We start from the raw sequence: 21,803 nt of genomic DNA, 5'->3' as shown, positions 1-21,803 counted from the left end.
GGGAGGAGAGAAGGGTGGGATCTGGAGCACTGACCGCAAAGCAAGGAAAGTAAGGAGCTTGGGACAGTGAATAGAGAGGACTGATCCAGAGAAGCAGGGACAAGCGGGGGTGGGGGGTCAGTTTTAAAAGGAAGGCAGGCTGTTCACAGCGTTGGCGGCCCCAGAGAAGCCAAGAGGGATGCTGACTGCATGTGTTTCCGGGAGGTCAGCATGTGCTCCCGGGAGGTCATGCTGAAGGGCTGGAGCTGGTTGTCTGGGGGGTGGGTAGGCGTGGGCCTGACTGTCTTGCTGGCTGGTGGACGGATGCTGGGGAAACAGAAGTACCTTATACAACGTACGCTATAAATCGTTGGTTCTAAAGAAGGTGAGATGTGGAAAGAAAGAAAGAGGAAGGTGAGCTCTTGCCGTGCTGGTCATGGGAGAGGCTCACTTCTGTTACTGAGTGGGAGATGCCGCAGATATGGGGAAGGAGGGGGTCGGGATCCAGAGCAGGAGAATTAGTCGTCCCTAAGGGAAGAGCTCCCCCGGGGAGGGGCCGACGCATTTCCTCCCCCGAGTCCTGGAAGCAGGAGGTGGTGTTGCATGTGGCCCGGAGGCCTCGGCGAGGAGATGCAGATACGCAGAAGCATCTGTTGACCTGGGCTGCGTGTGATGTGCTGCCTTGAGCACGGGGGCTGCCCCCAGGGGAAGGTGCGGGTACCTAGTTCCTGGGGTCACGGGCTGGGCAGGGTTTGGCAGTGCTGGAAGGTAGGCACACCACTGTAGGCAAAGGAAAGGGGAAGGAGAAGCAAGTAATGGAAAGAGATGGGCCTCACTAAAAAAAAAAAAAAAAAAATTGCAAGCAGGTGAGAAGTTGAGAAAGTCGGTGACGGTGTGTGGGAAGCCTGGACCCCGGTGATTAGCCCGGAGCGCACTGGACTTGAACTAGGCAACAAAACCATGATAGGCGTGAACGGGCCATGGGAACGGGCAAAGAAATCTATCACACCAATGTGCCTTCGGGTTTTCTATTTATTTATCGCAACAGAAAAATTGCCCTTCACCAGTCTTGTGGTGCTGTGATTTCAGGGCAGTGCGTAATCTGTAGTTTGCACGTAGCGTATCTGATACATTTCTGCTTGGAAATGTAGTAAAAACCTCAATAACCTGGAGTTAGGTAGGCCAGAGGGTGAAGTCTTATTGTAACTAATTAAAACTTTTTAAAAATTAAAGAAGCAATTTTTACTTGTACCAGGTGCTTGAAGTAGTCGAAAGCAGGATGATGAAAGTGGGCACTTCAAGGTCTGGGAACCTGCTTGTACCCATGATGAGGGTAGACTAATTGTCCGTATATTTTGCTTTTAAAGGCGGGACTGGGAGGGGCTGTAAGGTAGGTGCGGAAGCGTTTGGAAGCTGTTTACGTTTTTGAGTTGGTCAAAGCAAGCACGTTCCAAGTTTGCTGATTATTTTCACTCGTCGTCTCCGGAAGGTGACAGGACAGGCAGGGAGACCTGGGTGCGCTCCTCAGAGACACGGGGGGAGGCCCCTCACGCGACAGCCCCTCACCCTTGCTCCTGCGTCTAAGGCGGCTCTCTCAGGGCTTTGTTGCTTTGCATTCCAGAGCTCTAACACTCTGAGCCTCCTTTCAAATAATTCCACTGCGGTTACCGATGTACACCGTGCAAAACTGCTAGTGGAACAGAAGGAGGGGGCGGTTCTAGGGCAGAAGGGGAAGATCCCTTTTGGAGCAGAAGCCCCCTGGTTGGGCAGCGCTGGGTAGGTGCTACAAATGGTCATTCTGAGCAGCCAGGGGTTCCAGCATTTGGGGACCTGCTGGTCCCCACTTCTTATCACTCGTTTAGCAAACCCTTTTATTATAGCTGACACAAGGCTCATATGCGCTGGCATCTGTTTTGATATATCAAATTAAAAACATATAAAAATAAATATTCAGTATAATATCAAGTTAATTTTTCTTATGATACCCTCAACAACATTTGCAAATCATCTCTCCTCTTCCCCAGTTACCAATGGTTTCTTCAGCAACACTGGAAAAAGGTAATTTTTAATTTCAACCCCAAGTCTGTATACGATCAGTTTCATCGACTGGGACCCAGTTAGTTCAGAACAAACCAGTTAGGACGAGATGAAAGCAGTCACACTAGCTGTTTATAGACATCTTTTTAATGTTTTACTTTAAAACAAATAATCCCAGTAAAAGAGAGCAAAGGAAATTACATTTGAATGGTAGCTTGAAATGGATATGATATTCCTGATTTATTTGTTTTCAGGAAACAGACAACTGCATTGTCATACACGACTTCCAGAACTGCTCACTTAAATGCACATAATTATATTAAATTAAGTTTCTCTTACAAAAACACAACCATGTCATTTTAAGGCAAAAAATAGCTTCTGGGGAGATAAGTTAACATTTATGGTATTTTTTTCAATCTGGATGAAGTGACCTATTCACTTAGTTGCTCACTTGCATCATTCCTTATAGTTTGCTTTGCAAACAGGCATGAGAATTAGTCACTTTGTGCCTGATTTCCTCCTCTCTTAGACTTTACTGGCAAATTAAGAATGTTCAGAATCACTGAGCCAAGGGGAGGCAAGAAAGGCACCTTAGAACAGGAGATAAAGACTTAAAAACTCAGTCAAGTGTCTTCTTTAAACGAAACTTGCAATCTACACGTGTTAATTTAGTTGAACAAAATGCAAACATTTAGATCAGACAGAGCAAAATTTCTCAGTTCACCTCCTAGAAGGGATGTTTGCCAGGAAGCGGTGGCTTTATCAGCCCCACGAACTGCAGAAGGCAGACGAACACGGACCCCAGAAAGCCGGCGGCTGATCAGCGCTCAGCTAACTTGTGCTTCGAGACGCCGTCTGGGGTTGACCGAAGGGACTTTGCTAAGTGTAAGTGGGAGGCCTCTCTCGGCTCCGCCGAGAGGAACAGAGCAGACACAACCCTCCAGTTTTCACACAAGACAACCGGCTTTCGACATCCAGGACTTTTTGCGCTATAGAGTAAGAAAGACAGACACAAAATGGTCATGGCTTGGATGTATGAAAGCTTTTCCTAACATGATTTACCACGCGGGGCTGTGGGTAACCCTCAGTGATGGGCTTAGGTTTGTTTCTGAATCTTCCGTCTTCAGCAACGCCCGATGAACTGTACTATGTGTGAGGCCTAAAGGGGCCAAAGGAGGGGTCCCCCGTACATTCAGAGCTCCTGCTGCCAGTGGGGTTTGACCCAGACAGAGCGTGTCCAAGACTCAGTGCTACCCGAAAGCTGCTCTCTCCTGCCTCTTCCTCGGCTGATACCTGGAGAGGCCTGCCGTGCGTGGCGGGGGTCTGGCTTCGGGTCAGTGGAGGGGTGTGTGTGTGTGTGTGTGTGTGTGTGTGTGTGTGTGTGTGTGTGTTTGTTCTTGTGTACAACCTCCTTGGGAGGATGGATCACAACTTTGAGTGGAGACATGGGTAGATGAAACATTGCATTTAATACTTTTTACTAACACTCTATGTTTCGAAAATGAAAATAATGGCTTCGAAAGCTTGAGAACCTCTTCTTAACTGGAGTGTAAAATTTAGACTCTCTTCTGCATATCTCCAGCACCCAAGCACACTCTGAATGACACGCTCCGGGGGAGTGTGCTAGGATCCCGGTGGGGCGAGAAGAGGAATGTTGCCAAATTTCAGTGTTTATCAAAAAGGACAGGGTCTTAAAAGGCTGAGAAGCGCATTTTCGGTGAGTGGAGAAGCGGTTTACTTGGGGATGTCGGCTGGTGAAGTCCAGAAGGGAACTTGTGGCAGGGAGTCCATAAGCCTGTGGAGAAGAAAAGTCGCGGGGGGAGTCTGGGGTGGAGAAACCCGGCTGGGGAGAGAGTTGGGAGGGACTTGGCGGGTGTCAGGGCATCTTCTGGCCTCTGGGCGGCCGGCGACAGCCCTGCTTGGTCCTCCTGGCCGCTGGGAAAGTTTTCCCGGAGGCAGCACTACCGCCAAGGAAAAAACTCTTCCTTTTTAAGTCCTTCTGTGGTGAGAGTTTAACCAGAGTTCTCTCGCTTCTCCTGGCCCTTTGGGTGCCGTTACCTTGGCTGAAGTTCTGACGGTCTGGGCTAGCGAGGCTGGTTTCTAACAAGCGGTCAACTTTGCTTGCTTTCTGGTACATACATTTCTCCTTTGGTGTCCCTTGGTCTTTTTGCTGCCATGCTATATTATTAAGTGCTTTGATTCGCAGACCCTGCCAGTGTTACCTGACTTTGAACCATAAAATGTTTGTACCAGGAAACTGAGCCAGTAATTTCAGATTGGGGGCAACATTCTTGGGAAGAATAGAAAATGTGCACTACAGTATAAAAAGTAAAGGACGTTTAGTTTTAGCCTTCCATATGCAAAATGTACTACCTAATAGCAAAAGACATTCAGGGCATATTAAAAAATAAATGCCTTTCAAAATTCTCTGCTTATATATAAGAATAAGGGATGTTTAGGTAGTTGAATTCCTTAGCAATATTCGTTTTCTAAAAAATCAAGGTCTTCCCTTTTGGTTTGTTTCCCTCCGTCTCACGGCCCTGGAGGGGGAAGTCATTTTCTTGAGCTCACTTGTTTCCCGGTGTCGTGTCTGGATTCTTTTCAAGCCTTTTCCATCCCCGTCTCACTCACACGTCTGCTCCCAGGATCCTGCGTGTGTATCAGCCGTGGGAAGAGCCTCTCGCACTTGCCTGCAGTGGAGAGCGCTGCAGGACACACGGATCAGCCCTGCCCGGCCGGCTGTCCGCTTCTCAGGACTTGGTTTGCTTGTGTAACAGCTGATGGAGCGAGCCGTCAGGGAATACGTTTCCACTGAAGTCAGATGTGTCCGAGTCAGCCTATTTGCCCCACTGGCCTTGACTTTCACTGTTTGCCCATTTTCTAACCGAAGAACATTCTCATCATAAAGAACATGAAAATGACGTGCAAAGCTGCTGGCCACAGCGTTAAGTCACCAAAAGCATACGAACTGACATTCAAATTACATTAATAATAAAATGCCTGAATAGGAGCGGGTTGGCAAGTACGTCTTGGACAGGCAGCCGTTTCTGTGATTCCCCAATTCTGCTTTACTGGACACCCTATCGGCCGCTGATACTATGTTTACGTGTACGCACGTCATGGCCTAATTCTGAAACTGTATTCTGTGTTTTACCACAAAGCAGAAATGCCTGAAATTTGAAGGCGCTTACTCCCATCATTTCAAAAGACAGAGTCCAATCTTATAAACGACCTGACCTTGACATTTTCACACACACCACAGCACCAGCAGTGTTGATTTCTCAGGAGTTTTAACGCGAGGTACCTTCCTGAATGAGGGGTAATGTTGTCCTACCTGGGAAGTTCAGCCGTCCCCTGAACATGCATTGTCATGCAATTAAAAGGTAACGGGCTTGGACACTGCCTTTCCTGCTCTTCCTGATTCTTGGGCATTCAACTTTTGAGAAGGGCTTCCCGAAGAGTTCATGCAGCGACGTGTATGGCTGAGAGGCTGCGGGGCAAGGGAAGCGAGCGAGGGCCTCATTTCAGCCTGGCATGGGCCCGGCCGAGGGCCTCCGTGGCTCCTGCGCTCCGAGATGATCGGGACCGTCCAGTCCTGAGACAGTCCGACGCCAGGGCGGGTTCCCGGGCCGGCGGCCCCGCGTGCAAGGCGTCCGACCCGGTCTCCTCCTGACCCGCCTCTTCATCAGTTATAAACAATTTGGATTCCCTCCATTTGGGGTAAAAATCTTGGCTGCCCCTGGAGCCGCTGGACTCGCTCCCCGACAGCGGCACGTCCAGGTCCTCCGCGGACCGGATCAGGTTCTGCACCGACGCCGACTTGCCCCGGTCCTGGGCCGCCGCGGGCCGGACAGATAGCAGGGCCGCGCCGTCCAGGTCGAGGCTCTGGCGCAGCGCGCGCTCCTTGGCGGCCTCGAGGCGGGCGGAGACGTCGGGGAGGCCTTCGTGCGGGCCCGCGGGGCCGGGGGCCAGGGCCCCCAGGGCGGGCAGCGGGGCCGGGATCTGCAGGGTGGCGGGAGCCACCGGCCGGGCCGCGCCCACCCCCGCCGCTGCCGGGCCGTCCTCCGGGCTCCCGGGCCCCTGGGCCGCCGGGGGGCTCAGCGCGTACAAGGTCTGCGCGCCCAGCTCGCCAGGCGTGAGGATGAGCTGCAGGCCCCGAGCCAGGCCCGCGCTGGCGGAGCGGGGCAGGCGGCCGCCGGGCGGGGCCAGGCTCTGATAGTCCGAGGTCTGCTGACAGTCGAAAGGCGGGGTCTGCAGGGGGGCCAGTGCGAGGGCCGACGCGGAGCCTTTCCGCAGGGCCTGCTGGTAGATGTCCAGCAGGCAGTCCAGCTTGGCCTCGATGGACTGGACCTGAAAGAGGGGAAAACGTACACCTGTTGATAAGAATGTAGAAAGAAGTCCGGCTGTGCCTGCACAGTGAAGTCCGGAGAGGCAAGTCGTACGCAGTCCTGACTGGGCACCAGCTCAGGATGCCCCTTCCAGCCGTGAGGGCGGGAACGGACGGCTGAGAGGCAGGACGCTCCGCCGTCCGTCCGCCTGGTCTCCACTGGCGCCCTTCTGCCTCCCCAGCCTTTAAAATTGATTTTCAGGGGCTGCCCTGGTGGCGCAGTGGTTAAGAATCCGCCTGCCAATGCAGGGGACACGGGTTCGAGCCCTGGTCCGGGAGGATCCCACATGCCACAGAGCAGCTAAGCCCATGCGCCACAACTATTGAGCCTCCACTCTAGAGCCCACAAGTCACAACTACTGAAGCCCGCGAGCCACAGCTACTGAAGCCCGTGAACCACAACTACTGAAGCCCGCGCACCTAGAGCCCGTGCTCCGCAACAAGAGAAGCCACCGCAATGAGCCCTCGCACCGCAACGAAGAGTAGCCCCCGCTCGACACAACTAGAGAAAGGCCCGCGCACAGCAATGAAGACCCAACGCAAAGATAAAATAAAATAAATTATAAAAAAAATAAGATAAAATTGATGTTTCAAAAACCATATAAGCGCTGTACAAAGCAACTTCCAGACCCTCCTCCCCGATCAGGTTGCCCTTCCTCAGCCTCTTCTCTGAAGACATTCTGGGACTTTACTGCTGCCTAGCAGGGAACTGATTCTGTAAGAAATCAAGACCCTAGATACTGGGACTTCCCTGATGGTCCAGTGGTTAAGACTCTGCGCTTCCACCGCAGGAGGCCCGGGTTCCATCCCTGGTCAGGGAACTAGATCCCACAAGCTGTGCGGTACAGACAAAAAAACAAAAAAAAGACCCTAGATATCAATCTAGGCGATTCTAAATTTAAAAATAAAGGTATAAAATGCTTGGAATATTTATAATTAAATTGGGGGAGCATTTTGATTTCTAAAAACTGTCTTTGTATGAGATGATACACTCTCAGGGTCAACAAACATTCAGTGCACTACCATAGTTATTATGCTTTTGTTTTTTAATTGACATAAGAGAGACAATGAAAATAACCAAAACACAAATAAAAACTAGATCTTTGTTATTCTACTCTTGGAAGTCTATAGTTGTTTGCAGTTCGAGTATTAATTGATGAGAGGAAATTTTCTATTTCTTATATGGAAATCCAGGTGTTTTAGAGAAACACTGTCTATGCATAAAGAAAATTTAATTTATTTGCTCTTTCTTGATTTTATTCCTTTTAAAATCTATTACTCACTAAAATACATCCAACTGCCTATAATCAGTTTTGATTAAAAAAAAATTCTGGCTACTTCACTCCTATTAGAATGGCCGTCATCAAAAAGATAAGAGATAACAAATGCTGATGTGGGTGTGGAGAAAAGGGAGCCCTCCTGCACTGTTGGTGGGAATGTCAACTGGTGCAGCCACTGTGGAAAACTGTATGGAGGTTCCTCAGGAAATTAAACATAGAGCTACCACATGATCCAGCACTTCCACTGTTGGGACTATATCCAGAGGGAACAAAAATTAACTCAGAAAGATGTCTGCAACCCCATGTTCATAGCCAAGACTCAGAGACAAGTGTCCACTGCAGATCAATGGATAAATAAGTTGTGGTGTGTGTATATATAAATATACACAATGGAATATTACTCAGCCATAAAAAAACGAGGAAATCCAGCTATTTGCAACAACAGGGATGGACCTGGAGAGCATAATGCTAAGTCAAATAGGTCAGGCAGAGAAACACGAATACTGTATGATCTCACTTATGTGGAATTTACGACAAAAAACAACCCCCTTCCCAAACACATAGAAAAAGGATCAGATTCATGGTGACCAGAGGCAGCGGGTGGAGGGAGGGGACCGGAGGCAGGTGGCCGGAAGGTACCGATTCCTAGTTATAGATAAACAAGTGCTGGGGGTGCGATGCACAAGGGGATGACTATAGCTAATACTGCTGCGTGGTACCCAGGAAGGTGTTAACAGAGTGGATCCTAAGGGTTCTCATCACAAGGAAAACAAGTTGTTTTCTTTTTGTGCTTTCCTTTTTATTGTGTCTCTATGAGATGATGGAGGCTAAGCTTACTGTGGTCATCATTCACAGTATATGGAGGTCAGACCATTATGTCGTATGCCTTGAACTTATACAGCGATATGCGTCAATTATATCTCAATAAAACTGGAAAAAAATCTGGCTAAGAAGTTAAGCAGTTTAGTTGAGCTGTACCTGTTTTTCAACCTTGACCACTCGGCCGAGCATGCTGAGGTCATCTGTGGTCTCATGTTCTGCGGTTATTTTCTCTCTGCTCTTCTTATCTGATGTGATTTGCCCTTTCCCAAGAATTTGATCCACACTAGCAGAGAAAGAGATCTGATTATGAGTGCTGAAGGTGGACACTGCCCTAGGCTGGAAGGAAGGGTTTTGAAAAGAAAAATACAATCATCTCTATTTACGTAAGAGGAAATAAAAATGAACTTCTTCCAGCTGACGTGCTTATTTTCTTCACATGAAAATTACACAAGGTTAATTTTCTCATTATTCTAGTCCATGATGAAATCACTTATGGCTGATCTTCTGGAGGCAAAAATGTCCTAAACTACCAAGTAATTCGTCTGTTTCCACCCCTGACCAGGTGTTTCTTGAATTCAACCACTTAAAAATGACAAAATCATAATTATGACTATTTCATGTTAATAATAGAACAGATTTTTCAGTGACCATTTATCATACATCTGACATATGGAAGATAAGCAGATAAGAAAGCTGTAGTCTCCATCTCAGGATTTCTAGTTGGACAGTATACACACAGCACATAGGCAAGAAACTCCAGATTAGTTCCGCAAATTCTGCAGCAGTTGAACTTTATAGAAACATTGGGAGGGAACTATACTCAATATTTTGCAATAACCTATAAGGGGAAAGAATCTGAAAAAAAAAAAGATATAAATGCACGTATAACTGAATCACTTTGCTGTACACCTGAAACTAACACAACATCGTGAATCAACTATACGTCAATAAAAACAAAGAAACAACAAAACCAATTGAACAAACATATGTTAAATGAAAAAATCCTGTTTGTAATGTTATGGCATTCTCTCCAGGTCAATTGATTTCTGGAAATTATCAGTTTAGTTTAAAGGTATCTTACTTTAAAAAACATTAATTCCTTCACCCTCAGAAAAATAAAACTTTATCAGAAAATCATAAATAATCATAGGAATAAATACAGGATCCTAATTTACATTTAACCTTTGTTTTAAATGATTAAATGGACACTATTTATGTAAACTATTTCTACAATGCAGCATGAAATAAAATTTAAATTGCAGATTTTACAGTGTATTTTAACTAGTGACCCTATCACTATGAAGAAAAATAAAAGAAGACCAATTACATTTGTAATAAACAAACAAGCAAACAAAAACGTTGGGAGCCTTAGGTAGTTCTGTGAAAGGACTTGGAAAACCTTGGCTACCTGCGCAGAGACTGTAACAGGATCACAGGTGATTTAAAACAATTTCCAAGGAGACCTAGTCAGCCTAAATTGGACACTTACTCTCCTCGTTTTTGTGTGTTTTAGAACTGAATTATAAGGAATATTGACTCAACTTTCCAGTTTACTTTGTGTGCACAGGGGTACAGGCAGTCATGACATCTAATCCATTCAACTGCCACTCTACAAGGACTGGGTCATTTGTTCATCTCTGGGTGCCCAGGGTGCCCAGCACACATTGCAGGTTCAATACTTACCTGCTGAATGAAATGAACCAAAAAAACCCGTGATTTCTGTAACTAATGTTATAGAAATCAACAGGTATTTTACCAAGGGCCTAGTATATGCCTCACCCTGGGCTAAGTGTGCTCTGGGCATAGACAAACATTGAAGACTCAGTCCTTGTGTTTTAAGAACTGTTCAATCGAATGCTGGTAGTTGGGGCCTGATAGTGAAGCAAGGCTGTTAAAAAAAATGAAACTGACTAAATATTTTGGCTTCAAGATGACACAATCAAACACATGTTTGAAATAACATACCGAACTCATTCCTTTCAACCACTAGAGAAGATGCTCCCTGGCAAGACGGTGTGTATCTAGCCCCGTGCAGGACAGGCATGAAGGGAAGGGCCCAGACTGGGTCCAGGGCCAGGGGAACAAGCTTCCCACAGGGCAGCAGTATAAGAGTCAACCCTGGGTCCTCAGTTTGACTCTCCGGCACAGTGTTCCAAGGTGAGCCGCGCTTTTACTCCCTGCAGTGGACTCTAGTCGCTTTAGGGGCTCAGAGGAGGGACAGGTCTGTCTTTGTGGGCTGGATGGTGGGTCAAGTTTAACGAAGGAGAAAGACTAGCTTTCCTCTGAAGGATGGTTAGGATTCAGGCGATAACGGAAATGACAGCAGCACCAACCATTAACACTCCCCGAGCACTCGGTGACCCTGCATTAACTCATTCAATCCTCACCAAGACCCTAGGCAGCCACTGCCAATACCCCATTTTCACAGGTGAGACACTGAGACACTGTCGATACATTGAGGCTTTTAATGACTGATTTACTTTTAAATAAAATCTACGTTTCAACGCAAAAGTCCAGCTGTTCACTAAAAAAAGAGTTAGAAACATGGAATTCAAGAGTTTTCTCTACTAGGGAGACGTTCCTCTCAGACAGTTTCTGTGCCTGTTCCTGTAAAACAAGTAACCCTCGCGTTGCTCACCGTGTTTGCAGGCTTTTAATTCTGCACAGCATGTCCAGGTGACCAGCAGAATACTGTTCGATGACGTCTTTTACGTCATACGGGCGTAATGTTTCCTTAAACTTCCGTTTTGCGACGTGAAACTTCATAATTCTGTAAGAGCAACATACTACATATGAATCTTCATAACTTCACTAAAACACCCAAATGGCTCACTAGTATATAGAGGAAACTCTGGGGGAAAAACATCATGCATCAAATTATTTTAAGCTCCTGCAGAAATGCAACATGAAAGCCCGAGGTTACAGTGGACAATTTAAGAATATCTCCTGTAAGGCACAGCTTGAATGTAGAAAAACACACTAAAAAAGAGACTAAACATTAATAAGTCTTGCACCTTTTTAATGTCCATTGAAACCCTAAATTAAAATCAAAGTCAAAATGCAATTCTACCTTTTCCATGTAACCCCAAGAAGTCCAAGATCAACACCCAGTGAATGCATCCCTATAAAAATATAAAAGTTGGGCTTCCCTGGTGGCACAGTGGTTGAGAGTCCGCCTGCTGATGCAGGGGACATGGGTTCGTGCACCGGTCTTGAAAGATCCCACATGCCCCGGAGCGGCTGGGCCTGGGAGCCATGGACGCTGAGCCTGCGCGTCTGGAGCCTGTGCTCCGCAACGGCAGAGGTCGCAGCAGTGAGAGGCCCGCGTACGCAAAAAAAAAAAAAAAAAAAAAAAGTTGTTAAAATGGTCTTTTATGTAACTATATACATTTTTGAGATGCAGATGTGCTACGAAACTCTCATTCTCTTTAGGGAAATGTACATTTGTATAGAAATTTATGAAAAATTTCATAAATTATTTCTGCAGAATACTGCTCAATTAGGTACCCAAGGGTTTATTTTTGTTTTTTTTCAAACATAACACACTCATCAACTAAGCTGGATGTCTAAACTCTTCAGAGCCAGAGATTTTATTTATTTATTTGGTCGCACCGAGTGGCATATGGGATCTTAGTTCCCCGACCAGGGATCGAACCCATGTCCCCTGACGTGGAAGCATGGAGTCTTAACCACTGGACCGCCAGGGAAGTCCCTCCTTTGCCCACCAGAGGTCTTTTTAATTACAATGTCTCCCCCAACATGGACTCCGTGTTTTAAAACAGTACTTCGTCAATAAATTTCATGATGTCATGAACAGCGAAGCTGCTTAAGATAACCAGTTACTGCAATAACTTGATATAATTCCTGGGGAAAGCAAAGCAGCACAGCATTTTAATGAATCTGTCCAGCCTTACTGCAGGTAAATGTTAAACTTGTTGGTGTTTATTCAACTATTAATTGGCTCATAGACTCTTATTATCACGCTCATGGGTCCCAGGCTGCAGATCAGTCAACTAGGCTCTATGAACCAAAACTTACTGTTCCTTGGAGGAAAGTGGGAAGATTAGGGACAAAAGTAGCGTTTAAGTGGAAAATTTCCTATCCTAAGCGATAGCTGATTGCAACTGGTTATAAAGCCCCAAACTCAATCCTGGAATTGTTAACTTCAATCTGACTGTCTCCTAATCATGCCTGAACCATTTGTCCTTAATATTCTTACCCCCTTTCTCTACCACATTGGTTTTCCCTGGCCTACGGGGTGAGCATCACGTTCCCTAGCACATCCTGCAAGGCCGTGGGTGGCCTGGCCTCTGCCCGCCCCCTCACCTCATCCTCGTTCACTTCCTCCTTGGAACTCGAGGGCTTTCCTCTTCCTGAAGTCCTACAGGATACTTAAGACTCGGTTCTAACGTCGCTGTTTTAATGGAAATTTCTGCAGTTCTTTCCAAGCAGTTAGTCACTTGTCTATTAACCTTCGTTTTAGTAACTAACATGCTACACTGTGATTACTTGCTTATATAAGGCCTCCACCAGGCTGTAGGAGGTCCTTGACTGCAGGGCTGTCTCTGTCGGTCTGGAGGCTCCGCCTGGCTAGGGAAGGGGGTGACGGGCGGAGGTAGCGCCCCTCTTCTCCCCAGGCGATCGTCCATCTCCACCTGCTCTTCTGCCTGCAGCCCCACACCAGCCCTTCCAGATTCTCTCGTCATCAAAGTGCTCATTTCTCAGAGGTCTGTCTTGGCACACTACCCGAAATGCTAACTGTTCAGGTTCAGCTCAAGCACGGACCTCTCCAGGAGATTCACTGAGGTCAGAAGCTGTGTTTTTCATCCCAGCAGCTCATAAGCTCCCTGGCAAGGATCAGCGATTCAGTACATGCTCGCTGAAGAAACGGATGTGAACGAGCTCCTCTCTGGTCACCCAAAGCTGTTCATGCTGTTCTGTGCCAAGGCAGACTCCTGACACCTTCTGAACGGAACAGATCTGAGCTCTTCGAGGCGCATTTCAGGGAGACCATAAGACTCTGACTCTCTTTTGTGAATACCAAAAACTTTCTAAAGTAAAACAAATTTGTGTATTCATTAATGATTAGGACCCTGCCTGATTCAGAAAAGAATCCGTTAAATAGAGATGCTTCTGAAAACCATGAAAATATAGTATTCTTTTTCCTCAAATTACTAACATAATTTGGATTTCACAGAACAACTAAATCACAAATTATAAGATATCATTATGAGAAAGTAAGGAGAAAGGAAAAAACATTGAAAGTCAAGGAATAAATGACACCATAACCCAGTAAGTACCAAATGTAAAGAAAGTGCTAACAGCAAAACGAAACCATCCAAGGTGGGGAGGGGAGGGCCTGGTGGGAAAGTAATTCAACTGCTGAATGAGTTTTATATATCACAGGACCATCAAGAACACAGGGATGAACACATGTGGTTAAAGTCTAAACAGAGTATAAGCTTAGTTTTCTGTTCCTAAGAGACTGCTGTAGATGCTTCCAAAACTCCTGTGTGCCAGGCCTGCTCCAGGAGGGCAAGGATGGGAGGCGTGCTCCCTGACCATCTTGGCCACTGTATGATGACCCTTCTGAGCCAAGACCCCGGTCATCAGGGCTGGGCGATTCGAGATGGTTATACCATCCAGTCACCTCCGCTTCCCTCCCTCCACCCAATCCCCTCGCCTTTCCAGGGACTGCACTCGGTTTTCATGGTTGAAATCAGAAGGTAGAGAGTGGAAGATCTGGGAGACTAAGCTAAGCCCCCTCACTTCCCTGGTCCCGCTGGATGTCTAGAATGGCTTCTGTCTCTGCCCACAACGAGCTTGACCCGAGTACTCAGGATCCTTGTCCTGGACACGGAGCTGGCGGTGGGAGGTGAAGTCCTCGTCCTCCCACCCCACCGCCTCCCTTGGGGTGGGTCTCCCATCACTGTGCCCTTGCTGAACAGCTGGCCCTGCCCTGAGCCCTTTGCCTCCATTATGTCAACATGAAGCCCTAAGAGTTTTCCACCTTTGATATCTGGGTCTAGCGAGGGCTCTGGAGGTCGGGTAACCTGTCCAAGGTCACACAGCTAGTACAAGGCCCGTGTTGCTGATACCCCACTAAGCTCGCACCACAGGACAGCTCTTGGGCAGGCACACTTGTAAAGGTTCAGGGGAATGTCCAGCTGTCCGCTGACCTCCTCCTGTCTCCTCTGTGTGCCCTCTGACCCTCACACAAGTAAACCCGAGGCCACGTTAGTCTATTCATCTCACTGCCAGCTCTGTCTTCCCAGGGGGTCCAGTGCACTCTGCCCTTGAACTGGCCCCCTTCCTTCCCTCCAAGGCCCCTCCCAAGAATCAGGCCTGGGCCAATGTGGGTTCCCCACCCCTAATAACTGTAATGTTTCCCCTTTTGTCGCAAATTCTAGGGGTCCTCTGCTTACTTTACCCAAGTTGTAGGATATACACATTGGTCTCATTGGTCATCGGTTTGCTTTACTGTGTACGTTTCCCAGCTACCAGCTGCCCATGATGCACTTAGCTTCTGCGAAGTGGAGTGAGTAGGCCGTTTTCTGCTTATCTGCAGGAAGAAATGAAGCCCAGGGTTCAATAATTCTAGATTTCAGGAAAGACATGAAGATGATGACAATTGAGGAAAATGTCCAAAGTGGCTATTAGACTATGAATTTGAAAGGCCTTTTAATTCTTCGACTTTTTTTTTCTCTCCCAGACCATTCCATGTCAGGTACTAAGCCTTCCGACTATGCGGTGAAGGGAAAAGGTGAGAGCTGGCGTTGGAGAGCCCCGAGTTGGGAGGAAGCTTGGTTCACACAGGCAATCCTGAATGTTATGTATCTCTGCCCTCCTAACGCAGCTGGATGTAAATCAGAGGGACCCAAAGTCTAGACAAGGGGTTGGAAGTTCTTTGTGTAAAGGGCCAGGCTGTAGGTCACATGATCTCTACTGAAGCCACCCGTGTCTGCACTGTAGCATGAGAGCAGCCACAGGCAGTACGTACACGAGAGAATGTAGATGTGTTCCAGTAAAACTTTATTTACAAACACAGCATTGGGTTGGCTTTGGCGCCACCCTGTCGTTTGCTGGTGACCTCTGGTGTAGACACAAGGAAATGCCTTGAGGCCAGGCAGAAAAAGAGGCAGAAAACTTTAATGGACGCTTATAAAAGAAGTTTAATATGATCTGTGTATTGCCTGGTAGAAAGGAGTGTTTGGGCAAATCATTCCGGAGTAAAATTCAGACCTTTAGAGTACATTTAGTGATTAAAATGACAACACTGCCAGGCGGCACTTGGCAGTATAGTCTGCGAGATGGGGACTCTTGTCGGCCCCAATCTGCAGATAAGGAAACTGAGGCCAAGAACGGTTAAGTAAGTCGCCTGAGGTTACACAGCTGGTAAGCGTGGGATCTGAGCCAGTGTGGCTCCAGTGCTGAGCTCTTAATCACAATGTTTACTATTGTCTTAATGCTAAGATGTTAATATTTTAACAGAAAATAACAGCACAGAAGAGACTTTGGTATGGAAGGGCTCTTTTTGCTCACACGCCTGGCACATAGTGAATGGCTTGTCCTTACTGGTGCTGTTGGAAGGACCTTCGGTGGAGGACAGAAGGCGGGGCAGTAGGTTGCACTCTCACTGTCTTTTCCTCATGAGGGCAAACTGCACCCCTGGAGCTCATACAGCAGCAAAGGGCAAAAGACCCTGAAGCCAGTCTCCTCCGATGCTACGGGTACCTAAGAGGCTAGGAATCCCGGAGGAGACCTACGCTCGAAACAGACATGCTCCGCTGTGACCACTAGAGGGGGCCAGAGATTCGCCACAAACCTCAACTGGCAACTGGCTGGAAACGGAAGAAATCTGCTCAAGCGATTTTCTGAGCGCGAAGAACTAACCACAGCAAAGTTCAACCCCGGGTGGAATATAGGCTATATATACACACAACACATGTGCACTTATAAGGAAGTGTAGGTGCATTTGTTGTGCTGCCACGAGTTACAGAATCTTGCAAAAGTCTTGTCCCAGGCCTCTGAGTCAGGGTAAAAACCCTGCATACGAATATGCAGAGATAAGAACGACTAGAAAACAGAAGCGGCGGTGACTGTGCCACCACCAGACGGACGGACAGGCGGCCGACAGCCAGACCTCGTGCGGGCGGAGGGCTCAGCCGGCTGGACCAGGGAGGCGGCTTGATGGGCTTTACGTAAAGGCAGAGTCCCCAGGCCCCCGCTGCCCCTTGCCATCAGCCAGGGAGCCTAAAACACGCCGATGCCTGGGTCCCACCTCCAGAAACGTCATTTAATTGATCCAGAGGCTTTATAAACCTCCTCGGGTGACTGGAACCCGCAGCCCAGGCTGAGAACGACTGACAGGCGGTGGGACTGGGGTGGGACTGGGCTGGGTTAGGAAGGAGTGACGGCGGGTCCGTGTCGTCTTCCGAGTCACACAAATCGTGCCCACGAGGCAGCGCGTCCGTGTGCCTGGGTGTCAGACCCCCAGTCACACACAGCCCAGTGCTTTCTGCCCCCGCTTCCGGAGTAAGACCCGAAGTTCCGCGCGAGAGCCAGCTAACAAGTCCCATTAGCTTCTCAAGGACTGCCTTGGACGGGGAAGCAAGTGCCAGGTGACGGGTCCATTCATTCTTTCAATAAATAGTCATCGAGCTCCTCCTACCACGGTGTGTGTGTGGGCCCTGGCTGTGCTGGGAAAGAGCTGAAGAAGCCTCCAGGGACCACGTGGCAGCCGTCGGTCCCTCTGCGGCGACCTGGTGGGAGGAACAGTCCCCTCGCCAGGAGCTCTAACAGGACTCGAGAGCCCATGTGCCCAGATCCTGGGGCCCTGGACGAGCTCAGGGTGGTTGCTTCCCTGCGTGATGCTGGAAAGAGGGACCGAATCAGTCACTCGTCACACATTCACCGAGCGCCTACGACGTGCCAGGCTCGGTGCTGGAGGCCGGGGATCGGTCAGGAGGGCAGGCAGACAAGCAGGAGAGGAGTGTGTACCCCAGACTTCTCCCACATGCACCCCCATCTCGGGAGAGATGACCAAATTCCTCAGGGCTCAGAAATGGCCGCCTGATGTCCCAGACCTCATGTTTTTGGTGTGGATGCGCCCCACTTCATGTCGCTGCGTCGTGTCCGTCACCTCTACTGAGAAGCGTTCCATACCCACCTCTTTCGCTGTTCAGCAAATTCAATCCCCTGATTCTGACTTCCCCAGGAGAGATACAGCATCTGTCCGCCTGAAGAGGAGGGGCCCGGGGCTCGTCCTGCAAGTGACCCAGGGCCTCTGGTCGCTGACCCTCTCCCGAGGCAGCCCTCTCGAGCCTTTTAGAGTTCAGTCAAGGGGCGCTGCTGATCACGGGGCAGATTCGGCAGCCAACCAGGCTCAGAACTTGATAATGTGGGTCACCAACAAAGGCGTGCGGATCACTAGTTGCGTGATTCATTAATGTTATTTTCCTGTTAATACATAATCATGACCCAGTAATACAGGTCTGCATTTGTGTATACGGTATCTAGGCTTTGAGACTCTTCGAAACTAGTTATAGAATCGCATACCGAGACTCCTTTACCATCCTGTCATCTCAGACTGGGCTACTAGCCAGCGACTAAGGAACCCCAGGGCTGCCCGGATGCGCTGGCCAGTCTCATTTTCTTGCTTTCAGCTCTTGATAGAGACGTAAATTAGCCCCACTGTATACAATCTACCAGGTGTCCTCACGAAAGGGGCAGGCAGATACCTCCCTTGGCTGACTTAGGGGTCGGGAAAGTTCTGTGGTCACATTGTTCCCATCACTGGGAGTAGGGTTTTTCTTCTAATGCTTAATATTGGTTTAGATTCAGGATTTAGTAAGTTCTTCTGTTCATTCTGTTTGGTCTTCTTTTAAAGAGATAAGAGTAGTAAAATGCAAGTAAGAACTTCTGGATACAAGCAAGTCTACAAATGGGTAACTTTCCTTCCTAGGATTTTTGTGAGCACTAATACGGTAACACATTTGGGCATTTTATTTTCCTAGGAGTGTAAAATCCTGTGTAAATTTTAAAGTGTGAAACAAATAAGTAAATAAAGTGCCCATACATGCTGATTGCTCCTTAACAGTTTTTGTCTCAGCAATGAATAGGAGATTCAGTTTAAATTATACCCAAATAAAAGGTTAAAAATTAGATGCTGCAAAGTAAGTGCGTTTTTCGTGAACACACTGGTTTAATGCAGCCTCAGGGCAAAATGCGGTCACAAGCAATTATCCTCAAAACAGAAACAAACAAAAAGAATATTCCAGGGCTTCCCTGGTGGCGCAGTGGTTGGGAATCCGCCTGCCAATGCAGGGGACATGGGTTCGATCCCAGGTCTTGGAAGATCCCACGTGCTGAAGAACAACTAAGCCTGGGAGCCACAACTACTGAGCCCACGTGTCACAACTACTGAGCCCGCGTGCCTAGAGCCCGTGCTCCGCAACGAGAAGCCTGCGCACCGCAACCAAGAGTAGCGCCCGCTCGCTGCAACTAGAGAAAGCCCGCGCGCAGCAACGAAGACCCGATGCAGCCAAAACTAACTAAATTTATATATATAAAAAGAATATTCCAGGGAGTATATTAGCTGATTTAAAAAATCTCATAAGTGGTCCATAAAATGTTCCCCAGCAGCGTCCTGTACTGTCACGTGTCACAGACTTGGCTGTCCAGAATGACTTTATAGCAACTTGCAAACTCACCATCTCTGCTAAAACAGCAGAGACGCCATCAGCAAAGTTAGGGACTGGTGATGATTAAACAGCTTGCGGATTTAACAAAAACCCACAGTGGCAAACATGTGCCTCTTCTTCTCTATTTGCGGGGTATTCTTGCCTGAAGTGAGGTTTAAGAAGGATGCAGAGCTGAAAATACATTTTAGAGGAGAACGTGCACGCCTCCTGGAGTAGGTGGAGCACAGGGCGAGAAAACCCGAAAACCTCAGCACTCGCTCCGGGTGACGGCAAGGCCCGCTTTGCACACCCTCAGAAGCTGACAAGTCATCGGTGGCTCTTCGCTTGGCTGATCAGACCCGAGCGATTTTAGACGAGCCCATGTTGAGTCTTTGCTAGATATAAAGAAATTCTTGACGCCTCACCTATGTTCCTATTAGCGTGAAAGATTCTCATAGGTAATTTGAAAAAATGGCTTTACAATCTGGCTTCAGCCTTTTTTTTTTTGTAATTTATTTATTTATGTTTGGCCGTGTTGGGTCTTCGTTTCTGTGCGAGGGCTTTCTCTAGTTGCGGCGAGCGGGGGCCACTCTTCATCGCGGTGCGCGGGCCTCTCACTGCTGTGGCCTCTCTTGTTGCGGAGCACAGGCTCAGTAGCTGTGGCTCACGGGCCCAGTTTCTCCGCGGCATGTAGGATCCTCCCAGACCAGGGCTCAAACCCGTGTCCCCTGCATTGGCAGGCGGACTCTCAACCACTGCGCCACCAGGGAAGTCCCTTGGCTTCAACCTTTTTTGCCTCTACTGAGTTTTTCTCCAAAGCTCCCGGTGACTTCCTTGGTGCCGCTTCCCAGGGACCTCCTGGAAAGGAGTAGGTCCCCTTTCTCTTCTTGACCTCCAGCAGCCTTTCATACGGTGGACCCGCCTTCCGCTCCCAACGCTGCCCCGGCTCGTCCTCCGCGTCTCCTGGTTCCTTCTGTCTGGCTGCCCTGGGTCCCTCTGGATCAGCGCCTTCTCTCTTCCGCAGCTCCTCACGGTTCCTGAGCCGGAGATTCTGTGAGGACCACCGTCTCTCTTGCCTCCACGCTCTCCAGGGGACGCTTCTGGAAACCATCCACGTCTGTGCTGACGACCACCAAGGATGTCCTGGTTCCAGGCATCTCTCCTGGGCTTCAGATCCAGGGCTCCACCTGCCTGCTGGGCGGCCCCTCCAATGGCACTCGCAACAGTGCGCCGTCTCTACCCGCCCCCCTGCCCCAGTGCCCGGGCGCCTATCTCACCCTCGATTCCTCCGCTCCATCCTCTCCAACCATTGAAGTCCAAACCCTGGCATCATCCCTGCTTCCCTTCACCGTGACTGCGTGGCCCCGGCCCCCGCAGATCCAGGGCTTGTGACAACGAGTGTCCCCCTCTTCCCAGCCCGCTCGCGCGCTGCAGTCAGAGTCACCGTCCTGAGTGCGGGAGCGCAGCGCCAGCCTGGAGGAGTGACTTCCGCACGTGCGCCCTCCGGCTCTCTGGCCCGGCGCCGGCTCCCCTCGGCCTGGCCTCTTCTCCCCCGTCCCCTCCCCGCCCCCTGGCTCTAGGTCACTGCAGCCGCCTAGACACACACGCGGGGCCCCCACGACGGCCCCTCCCGGCTCCAAGCAGGGGCCCCCTCCTCCTTACTGTTTGCCCCTGTGCCCAGCGCACGGGAGAAGTGATACAGCTTGTTTCAGCGCAGGATCCGACCCCCTGGGAGGGTCTTTAAAGGGCGTCCTGAGGCCTGTGTGGATGGGGGCGGCAGAAGAGAGTCATGCCCACCTCTCAGGCCCACTGGACTTCGTGGGACGGCCCTGCGCCGCAGCGAGTCACCCACAGCGGCTGTGGGGACACTGCCTCGTGCTGGGTGAAGAAACAGCCCTTCCAGCCCCTAATGGCGGCGGTGCTCTGGGCGAGTGCTCAGCGCAGGGCCTGGTGAGGAGGAAACTGCAAGGGGAGACATTGGGCGCTTCCTGGGGGAGGGGGTGGGTGCAGGCAGGCAGGGGCCCCAGGTGCGAAAAAGGAGCGCTCCTTTCACGTGGGCCGCGACGGCAGGGGGAGCTCAGAGAGGAGGGGTCTGGCCTGAGCGGAGGATGGGCAGGAGGGGGCCCAGAGCTCTGGGTTCCCATTGTGCCCCGCACTCGGCGCTCTGCACACGGTAACCCGTGAAATCCTCACCGCAGCAAAGGTCAGCACCATCCCCGTCCCCACGTCACGATGAGGAAACGCCACAGAGAGGCGATGTGAGTTGCCCCAGGTCGCACAGCGGCACGTTGGGTTTCTTGGACCACCTTCCTGAGCAGCCCTGGGGGGGCAGGGGGGCAGGAAAAATTAGCCAGTGAGGCCTTGTCAAGTCAGGCTGCAGCTTCAAGGAAGGATTGGGAGTCTGGGGTTAGCAGGTGCAAACCGTTACCTATAGAATGGATAAACAACAGGTCCTACTGTAGATCACAGGGAACTATATTCAGTATCCTGAGATAAACCACAGTGGAAAAGAGTGTGAGAAAGAAAGTATATATGTGTATAACCGAGTCACTGTGCTGTAAAACAGAAATTAACACATTGTAAATCAACTATACTTCAATAAAAAAAAAAATGAAC

General features: G+C 49.2%; 1 protein-coding gene across 1 annotated transcript in view; it reads right to left on the bottom strand.

The window, feature by feature from the left end:
- Positions 1-1,196: 1,196 nt before the first annotated feature.
- The window catches only part of KCNQ5 (potassium voltage-gated channel subfamily Q member 5), a 576,674-nt gene continuing 556,067 nt past the window's right edge, over positions 1,197-21,803 (bottom strand). The window contains exons 11-13 of the mRNA XM_022590395.3: positions 11,144-11,275; positions 8,662-8,788; positions 1,197-6,366 (exon numbers count right to left, since the gene is read on the bottom strand). Of these exons, the coding sequence (XP_022446103.2) occupies positions 5,536-6,366; positions 8,662-8,788; positions 11,144-11,275 (1,090 nt within the window). The 3' untranslated portion in view covers positions 1,197-5,535. The remainder of the gene's footprint in view (positions 6,367-8,661; positions 8,789-11,143; positions 11,276-21,803) is intronic.

This window comes from Delphinapterus leucas, chromosome 12 (assembly GCF_059928025.1).
Source record: "Delphinapterus leucas isolate spDelLeu-1000000601 "Yukka" chromosome 12, BTC_Dleu_Yukka2, whole genome shotgun sequence".
Classification (NCBI taxonomy): domain Eukaryota; kingdom Metazoa; phylum Chordata; class Mammalia; order Artiodactyla; family Monodontidae; genus Delphinapterus; species Delphinapterus leucas.
Note: the sequence above shows the minus strand (reverse complement) of the source record. Positions and strands in the feature narration are given on the sequence as shown.